Source organism: Tachysurus vachellii, chromosome 6 (genome assembly GCF_030014155.1).
Source record: "Tachysurus vachellii isolate PV-2020 chromosome 6, HZAU_Pvac_v1, whole genome shotgun sequence".
NCBI classification, from domain to species: Eukaryota; Metazoa; Chordata; class Actinopteri; order Siluriformes; family Bagridae; genus Tachysurus; species Tachysurus vachellii.
The window spans coordinates 645,813-655,600 of NC_083465.1; the positions used below are offsets into that span (position 1 = coordinate 645,813).

A 9,788-nucleotide genomic window follows, 5' to 3' on the forward strand; every position below is an offset into this window, starting at 1 on the left:
GAGAGAGGGAAAGGAAAGGAAAGGGGGAGGGGCCTGTTATTCGGTAACCGTACGCGGCGCGAGCCTGTTTCCTCCCCGTTTTTTTCCACGGCTCGAGTTACCGCGCAGGGCGAGAGGATGGAGTTTCACATTGTTGCTGCAGGAGACGAACGCGCACACAAAATAACCCGCGACTGAGTGTGTGTGTGTGTGTGTGTGTGTGTGTGTCTATACTTGTGCCACTTACGCTCTCCACGGTTTTATATAGATCAGAGGATTTCCCATTGATAAAAGAACAGCTGTTTAGGTGAAGGTTCTACAGAAGTGTTCCTGCAGGGTTCTCGGGTTAGTGTGCTGGCTGAATCCCATTAAAGCCTGAAGGGTTCTAGATACAGGTCTTTTCTCCTGGTATTTTTGTTTAGATCAAAAAGTCATCAGTAATTTGATCTGATTAGAAGCCCAGAAGGAGGAAGTGTCTCAATGCTGATGTTATAGACTACGACTCTTTACTCAGCAGACTGAGACTCTTCAGACTTAATACATCCTAAATATCCTTACATTATAGATTAAGGGTCACTGGTAGCATTAGAATCCTCCTTCATCTCTTTCTCTCTCTCTCCATCTCTCAGTGTGTGTGTGTGTGTGTGTGTGTGTGTTTGTGTCTCTCCAGTCTGTGAGATCAGGAGCAGACGCCGGCGTTCGCTGAATGAGTGCATTGTTTCCTTGCGAACTTTATCTGGCAGTAAACACTTTCCACACGAGCACAGATTCGGTTTCTCCACCGCGTACATCTAAAAACAAGAGCGGACTCTGTGTGTGAGTGTGTGTGTGTGTGTGTGTGTGTGTGTGTGTGTGTGTGTTTTCCTCTCTCCTACTCGGATTGGCTTTCATTTTCACTCACCATCTGACTCGGAGCGTAATGTGGATCAAGTGCAGAGGAGTTTGGGATGGTAAACACGAGCGTGGGTCTAATAATGCAGTGACAAATATGATTATGGGATGGAATTCATGTCTCATGGGGAGGGAAGGAGGGGCTGCTGGGAAAAAGTGTGGTTATGAAACAAAAAGCAAAGCAAATCTCTGCTAAGTTTGTGTGTGTGTGTTTGTGTGTGTGTGTGTGAAGAGAGAGAGAGAAGAGTCTATTTCAAAAAGACACTTGAAGGATTTCGACACTTCGGGGTTAAGGAGATATGAAACAGCTGGACACACACACACACACACACACACACACACACACACACTCTGATCACACACACACAAATCCAATCTGAATGTTTGGGTAAATAGGCCAGATTCCTCCCTGCTGTCTCTTGTATATTAAAGATCTGAATTTACATCCTGATTTCTGCGAAGTTTCTTTGGATCATTAATTAACTTTCAAAAGAAAATCTAAATCAAATTTAAAAACCCAGCAGAAAGACCCAGAATGCACTGCAGCTAGTACAGTAAGCAGCTGATGAGCACGATGGCATCGATGACGGAATTATTGTGAAAGCTGCAGCTTTGGACTCTGATCTGTTTGAGAAGATTCAGAGAGAGTTGGACAAACGAAGGCACTAAAGCGCCGCTGCATCGCTCTCTCTCTCTCTCTCTCTCTCTCTCTCTCTCTCTCTCTTTAGATCGAGATCAAGCGAGGGCTAAATCCCACTGCAGCACAATCAGCAGGTAGTCGTAACATTATCAGTGAAAAACAAAAGAAGGTAACTGGGTCATAAATTCTGATACACGGTGATATTTCATTTGCTGGATTTTCTGCTAAACAGGACCCTTTGATCGTAAGTCACTTTTTCTCTGAAAGCGTCTGCAGAATAAATGAATATTAAATCTCACGGTCTCCAGGGTGATGGTGGTGAACCGGTGGACGAGCGTACGTTTGTAAAGAATAGAACAGTTTGCCTAAACCAGGATGAAAAGTGTCCCTGGCTGTAATCGGATCGTCCGTGCGCCTGCTTAATAAAAGAATCCTGAGCCGCTGCTGTAAGAAGGTGAACGGCATGTGCAGTTAATTAGACTAACGAAACCCTATCTGAAATAAAAGGTCAAATTTACTGAATTTCAAAGGAATCTGGCTGGTGGTGTGTGTGTGTGTGTGTGTGTGTGTGTGTGTGCGTGTCTCACTCACTGCCAAGTGTCCTGCTGAGTGAATCCCCACGATCTGTCTGCTTTCCAGATTTGTTTGATTTATTCCTGTTAAATCAAACCAGGACACACAGGACGCACATCTGCTGAGCATAAATCAATAAAACCATTACGATTTTTTGAAAAATTTGAAATTTTATAGCATGAAACTTCCCTTAAAAATCCAAATCAGTGTTTGTGTTTGTCCTGCAGTGTGATGTACAGCAGCAGAAATGACACTTTTGGAGATTTTATTCATTCATTCATCTTCTACCGCTTATCCGAACTACCTCAGGTCACGGGGAGCCTGTGCCTATCTCAGGCGTCATCGGGCATCAAGGCAGGATACACCCTGGACGGAGTGCCAACCCATCACAGGGCACACACACACACACTCTCATTCACTCACACAATCACACACTACGGACAATTTTTCCAGAGATGCCAATCAACCTACCATGCATGTCTTTGGACCGGGGGAGGAAACCGGAGTACCCGGAGGAAACCCCCGAGGCACGGGGAGAACATGCAAACTCCACACACAAGGTGGAGGCGGGAATCGAACCCCCAACCCTGGAGGTGTGAGGCAAACGTGCTAACCACTAAGCCACCGTGCCCCCCCCACACTTTTGGAGATTTTAATAATAATAATTTGATTATTCACCCTGATTTAGTCTCATGTTTATCCAATTAAAAGCTCTTCTTGCCCCCCGGGTTGTGACTTGCGCTACAGGAGCAGTAAGTGAACATAGTTGTCTGGTGTGTTTCTGTGTTTTCCCACACACACTGTCCCCTTCCCAGACATTACATGCTGCTGAATACATGGTTAGAGTTTATTCATTTGGAAGGCGGTGGAGTTTTCAGAGAAGTTTTTACAAACTCAGTGCTGTTCATCGCTGTAATGTCGCCTCGTCAGACTGATGGAGAATTAAACACTGTTGTGCATCACCATCAGTGTCATTCAGTGACATCACACTATCTACCACTCACATGTTTCCCAGTGAAGACCCTCTGTCACCTTCCTATCTGACCGCTGCTCAAACAAGCACTTCAACACCTCACTCTAACTTCCTGTTTCAACAGGAAATACACCAGTCACCCCAACAGGAAATACACCAGTCACCCCAACAGGAAATACACCAGTCACCTTAACAGGAAATACACCAGTCACCCCAACAGGAAATACACCAGTCACCCCAACAGGAAATACACAAGTCACCCCAACAGGAAATACACAAGTCACCCCAACAGGAAATACACCAGTCACCCCAACAGGAAATACACCAGTCACCTTAACAGGAAATACACCAGTCACCCCAACAGGAAATACACAAGTCACCCCAACAGGAAATACACCAGTCACCCCAACAGGAAATACACAAGTCACCCCAACAGGAAATACACCAGTCACCCCAACAGGAAATACACCAGTCACCCCAACAGGAAATACACCAGTCACCCCAACAGGAAATACACCAGTCACCCCAACAGGAAATACACCAGTCACCTTAACAGGAAATACACCAGTCACCCCAACAGGAAATACACAAGTCACCCCAACAGGAAATACACCAGTCACCCCAACAGGAAATACACCAGTCACCCCAACAGGAAATACACCAGTCACCTTAACAGGAAATACGCCAGTCACCCCAACAGGAAATACACAAGTCACCCCAACAGGAAATACACCAGTCACCTTAACAGGAAATACACCAGTCACCCCAACAGGAAATACACCAGTCACCCCAACAGGAAATACACCAGTCACCCCAACAGGAAATACACCAGTCACCTTAACAGGAAATACACCAGTCACCCCAACAGGAAATACACCAGTCACCCCAACAGGAAATACACCAGTCACCCCAACAGGAAATACACCAGTAACACATTTTAATAAACAGCAACATTACATTCAACTACAAAAAAGGAGATTAATACAAAATTCATCTGTGGAAGCTGCAAATTTCCTAAAATTTTATTTTTATAAAGCACAAAAAATGTAAATGTCTGTATCAGGAAGATATTTTTTTGGACAATAAAATAAATCACTGTGTTATTATTTTTCTTGTTGACTATCATTTCCCAGTGCTGTAAACAGGCGACATTTTTTTTTTACTTTTTTTTTTTTTTTTTTATCGTTTTCGCGACATGCCGTAAAGCGTGTCGTACAAGATGGCAGCTTTGTTTCATATGTAGTGAAATACTTCGTCCGGTGAAAACCGTTCATTATTTTTATTTTATAAAGCCTGTTTGAGTGGACTATCAACGGGAAATTAAAGCGGAAGTGTTGTATAAAGACAGGAGACGGTTTGGGCCTGAAGACAAGATGTGTTTCATTTAATAAGAAGGTGACATTGAGGCTGACAGCCGCAGGAAAGCTTTAACATGCCTTATTTTATATCGCACCTGTTTTCAGACATCCTCTGGCAGGATTGGTTAGTATTAGAGCAGTTTCTGCTCTGCGATTGGCTAGAAGTGCACGCTTAGGGAAACTAGCCAATCCTCGATTAGGAGGAGGGATTTAATGAATGCGGGTGTGTTGTATCTGAAACTCGGTTGTGGGATTTGACATTAGTGAAAAGTGACTACAAACAAAAACATTTCTCCTTTTTGAAAGTTAAAGAAGAAGAAAAGAAAGTAAAAAAGATGGCAAGATGAGAAAAAAGTTCGTCAAAAACAGAAGGACAGAAAAGTGAAGTGAAGAATGGAGAAAGAAAGAAGAAGAGATTAAAAAGATTTGATCAAAATGAGAAAAAATGGTCGAGAGAAAGTTGCAGCAAGTGTGAAAAGAAAAGGAAAGAAAGAATGATGTGAAGGGAAAGAAAGAGAGGAAGAATGGAGGAGTGTGATGATGTGTGTAAAAGGTGTAGATAGCTGATGAATGTGCTGTTGTTTCAGGATGGCTGTGTGTTCTCGTCTCTCTCTCCTCACGTCTCTGACTGCTACGTGTTCCCCGAGGCGAGGATGGAGGAACCTGAGTCTGTTCTCTGCTCCGTCTCCGTCCAGCTGGAGTAAAGTGGTGTCTGATGCGGAGAAGATCGTGGGATATCCGACGTCCTTCATGAGTCTGCGCTGCCTGCTGAGTGACGAGCTGAGCAACGTCGCCATGCATGTGCGCAAACTGGTGGGAACCAAACACCCGCTGCTCAACACAGCCAGGTACACACACACACACACACACAAACACACAAACACACACACACACAAACACACACAAACACAAACACACATACATACACACACACATACACATATACACACACACATACACACACACACACACATACACATACATACACACACACACACACATACACAAACACACATACACACACACACACAAACATACACACACATACACACACACACAAACATACACACAAACACACACACGTACACATACACCCACACACATACATACACATACACACACAAACACATACACACAAACACACACACCTACACATACACACATACACATCATACGCTCACTGCCCAACCGTCTACAGCTGACTGGAACCTGTGTTTTGCTCTGGTGAAAAGTATTGGCACCCCTCTATCCTCCAATATAAAAACAGAAGTCTGTTGGTCAGATACAGTGTGTGTGTGTAGCTCATAAGCAGGTAAGTGAAGGAAACAAAGCACTTGCACAGAGCTGAGAGAAAGCGTAAAGGTTCAGAAGAGAAAGATGGAGATTAGGAACGTGTGGAAAAGTGGATGAAATAGAATAAACAAACATGACAGAAGAGTAAAAGAAACAGGGACAGCGCAAAGAGCTATGACAGCATACAGGTGTGTTCACACTCACAGGTCAGCTGTAGTTTGGCTCTTGTGGGCTTTGTTTGTTTGTTTGTTTGTTTGTTTGTTTGTTTGTTTGAGAAATGGGAGCAGCTCTCTATAGAATTTATAGCTGTCAGGATCTCCTGCTTCCTCCCAACCTCTGCTTTTCATCATCACGTCTCAGACGTGTGTAACGAGAGGATGATGATGATGATATGCCCCCCACCCCCCACGGTCCCACAGAACGCAGGATTAACTTCATGACCAGGTCACTTTTCCTTTGTTTCTTGGAGCTTTTGGTCGTTGCTGCTGACGAATCGTCACGTCAGGACCGAAGGTTACGATGATGTGATCAGATGGAAACGGGTTTTTGTACTGAATTTGTTCAGAGCTGAGATATTGTGAGAGAAATCATGTTATTAGATCATACAACAGCACCATATTCTCCATGTTGTCCATTTCATTTACTCGTTCACTCCGGACTCATAACTATCCTTCATTTCACTGAGGTCCTAGACGTTTCGTCACAATGTTTTTGCGCTCCTCGGCTCCTTCCTGTAACGAGTCGAGATCGACTCGACTCCCTCCTGTGGCTACAGACGGCACTTCCTCTGGCTTTCTGCAGGCGACACCAGAGACTGACAGCTTCAGCGTGCTAACGAGCTGCAGGACAGATAACCATGAAAGGAGAGAAGTTCAGCTGATCTGCTCCACACCATCACGGGCGAGGGGGAACATCAGGAACATCAGGAACATCAGGAACATCAGTGATGCCGTGTTGGAGATCACTGGCTTCAGTGTGGATCTGAAGTTTATTCAGAGTCTCAGGGGAAGTGATCAGTGTTAGAGCTTCGGTTTAATTAATAAACCTTTTAATACTGAACTGGAAACCAGTCTGTTTGTGGGAAACTACAGTCACTCATTATGATCACTTCAGAAGGCCTTTCTTTTCTTTCTTTCTTTCTCTCTTTCTTTCCTTTTCTTTCCTTTTCTTTCTTTTTCTTTCTTTTCTTTCTTTCTTTCTTTTCTTTCTTTCTTTCTTTCTTTCTTTCTTTTCTTTTCTTTCCTTTTCTTTCATTTTCTTTCCTTTTCTTTCTTTCTTTTCTTTCCTTTCTTTTTCTTTCTTTTCTTTTCTTTCTTTTCTTTTCTTTTCTTTTCTTTTCATTTTCTTTCCTTTTCTTTCTTTCTTTCTTTCTTTTCTTTTCTTTTCTTTTCTTTTCTTTCCTTTTCTTTCTTTCTTTCTTTCCATCCTTTTCTTTCTTTCTTTGTTTCTTTCTTTCTTTCCTTTCTTTTCTTTCTTTTCTTTCTTTTCTTTCTTTTCTTATTTCTTATTTAATTTCTTTTCCCTTCCTTCCTTCCTTCCTTCCTTCCTTCCTTCCTTCCTTCCTACCTTCCTTCTGTTTCTTCCTTTTTTATTCCCTGAGGTCCTTTACACTCCTCTTCTTTCCCTTTCTGTACTTTTCCCATATTTCTCCTTTCTTCCTTGCTTTAACAGTGTGTGTCCCCCCCCCCCCCCCATTATTCAGGTGATCGTTTATCTACGGCACATTTTACCTGCTCTGTGATTTATTTATTTATTTTCCTCTGTGAAATAATCAGTGACTAGTTCAGACGTCTGGCTGCTGTTGTGATGTCATAATAAAGTACCATCACAAGCCTGCAGCCACAAAGAGTTTTACACGGTTCAGTTTTCTCAGCACATTTTGAAATGATGTCTAGAGAAGAGAAGAGAAGAGAAGAGAAGAGAAGAGAAGAGAAGAGAAGAGGTGAAGGACTTTCCCAAACTCTCATCTCGTCCTTTTATCCAGCGTTGAACGAGCCAACGTGAGTCTGAGGACAGAAAACCGAGACGCCGGCGTCTGCTATTGTGGGTATTTATGTGACTGGCGCTTCTTGGGGCAAGGAGACACGGAGGGAAAGAGAAGAAGGCAGGGTCCCCTCCCTCCTTCTATCCATCCACCCTCTGTCCCTCCATCCCTCCATCCTCGACACCCAAATGGATTGTCATATCAGATTTAGGTGTATAGGTTATTACACCCTTGGGCTCCGGTTTCCAGTCCTGTCGTCTGGATCGGCCAGATTGGGTTCCAGTTATTTCTCTCCCTTCATCCCTCCCTCCCTCCCTCCCTCCCTCCTAAAGTAATCCTGTCTTTCCCTCTAACTTTCACTCTCCGTGTCCAAAGATGAAACATCTCCCTGAAACAGGACTGTGTTTTTTTTTCTGTATTTTACCGATGAAGCGACGTCATTAAGCACAGGCTCGTTACCCACAACACAGCACCGTCACTGCTCCACCTCTCTGGGCTGTTTGGAAGATCTCGAACCCTGGTGTCGAGGCTGCGTTGACGGAGCCTTCCAGGTGGAGGTCGTGTTTTGAACCCTTTGGAAGGTATCAGGAGGACGTTTGTCTCCAGCCCTCCAGGGTTCACTCAAATCACTGGTGCTTTTAAACCCAAGACATGATGAAGAACATGTTGGTGTGCAGTGTAGAGCTCGAGACCCACACAATCCAGCTGGCGTGTGGATGTTAGAATAACGTTAGAATAACGTTAGTGATGTGACGTAAAGTGATCTGAAGTCTCTCATGTCTTCTCTGAATCAGATGAATTTATTACGTTTATTATTCTGCACATTTTAATGACTCAGAACTGATATGAACTCTGTAACAGAGAGAGATCACGTGAAGCTGCGCTGATGGAGAGGTGAGAGATGGAGAGGTGAGAGATGGAGGGATGAGATGACGGAGGGATGAGGTGACTATCACTCCGTGAGAAAAGGGTTAAACACACACGTCCTTCACAGACGAGTCGCACCGCCGTTCTGCTCCACACAAGCGTCAAACACCTTTTTCTTTATTTCACTCGTTTTCCTCTTTTTACACTCATCTTTCCCTCCCTTTCATTTGTTCTTCCCTTTATTCCTTTAACCTCTCACTTCAATTAGTTTTTTCTTGAGACTTTTTTTCTTATTGCTTCATCCTTTATTTTTTTCACATCCTTTCTTCCTTCCTTCTCTTTATATTTCTCCTCTCTTTCCTTATCTTTATATAATGTTTTTCTTTCTTTCTTTCTTTCTCTCTCTCTCTCTTTCTCTCTCTCTCTCTCTCTCTCTCTCTCTCACTCTCTTTCTCTCTCTCTCTCTCTCTCTCTCTTTCTCTCTCTCTCTCTCTCTCTCTCTCTCTCCTTGTTGAAGGTTAAGCAGGTTGTAAGGAGGCGTGTCCTGTATTCGAGCTGTGTGTCTTAGGGGGCGTGTCCTGCTGTCACCTTGTCCTCGTTGTCTCTGGGCTAATTGATGATGAGCAGCAGTGATGTGTCCTGGCTATAAAAAAGGAAAGGAAGTGGACATTATTTCCTGCCCCCCTACAGGCTGTGTATCAGAGATCCTACACAGAGCTGATTAACAGCTCATTAACGGCCTCTTTATCGGCTCGTGGCTGTTTCAGAGCACAGAAGCGTGGGTTTGAATGCTAGCGCTTTCAAACACTGCAGATTTCAGCAGATTATGAGGTGACCTGCAGACTCGGAGACTGTGGGGTCTTTATTCTGATGTTTCCACAGCTGTGAACGTTGAGCTCCTTGACCTCCACATCTCCAAACTCTACATTAAACCTTCAGAAGAACCGCAGAATCTTCTCTTCTCTTCTCTTCTCTTCTCTTCTCTTCTCTTCTCTTCTCTTCTCTTCTCTTCTCTTCGCTTCTCTTCGCTTCTCTTCGCTTCTCTTCTCTTCTCTTCTCTTCTGGTGATCATGTACACCAGCTCTGTCTTTTCAGTCTTGTGATCATGTGATTGCTGGTCTGTGTGTTTTGGACCAGGTTTATAAACACATCTCATTATCATCTGAGGTTTAATGAGCAGGATGAAGGGTTAACAGTGTGCTGATTGTTGTGATGTGGAGCTGGAATATT

At 43.7% G+C, this 9,788-nt stretch overlaps 1 protein-coding gene across 2 annotated transcripts in view; it reads left to right on the top strand.

The window, feature by feature from the left end:
• The first annotated feature begins 4,268 nt into the window (after positions 1-4,268).
• pdss2 (prenyl (decaprenyl) diphosphate synthase, subunit 2) overlaps positions 4,269-9,788 on the top strand; it is a 28,963-nt gene continuing 23,443 nt past the window's right edge. For both annotated transcript variants that reach the window (XM_060871611.1, XM_060871612.1), the window contains exons 1-2: positions 4,269-4,451; positions 5,002-5,262. In XM_060871611.1, the coding sequence (XP_060727594.1) occupies positions 5,003-5,262 (260 nt within the window). In that variant the 5' untranslated portion in view covers positions 4,269-4,451; position 5,002. The remainder of the gene's footprint in view (positions 4,452-5,001; positions 5,263-9,788) is intronic.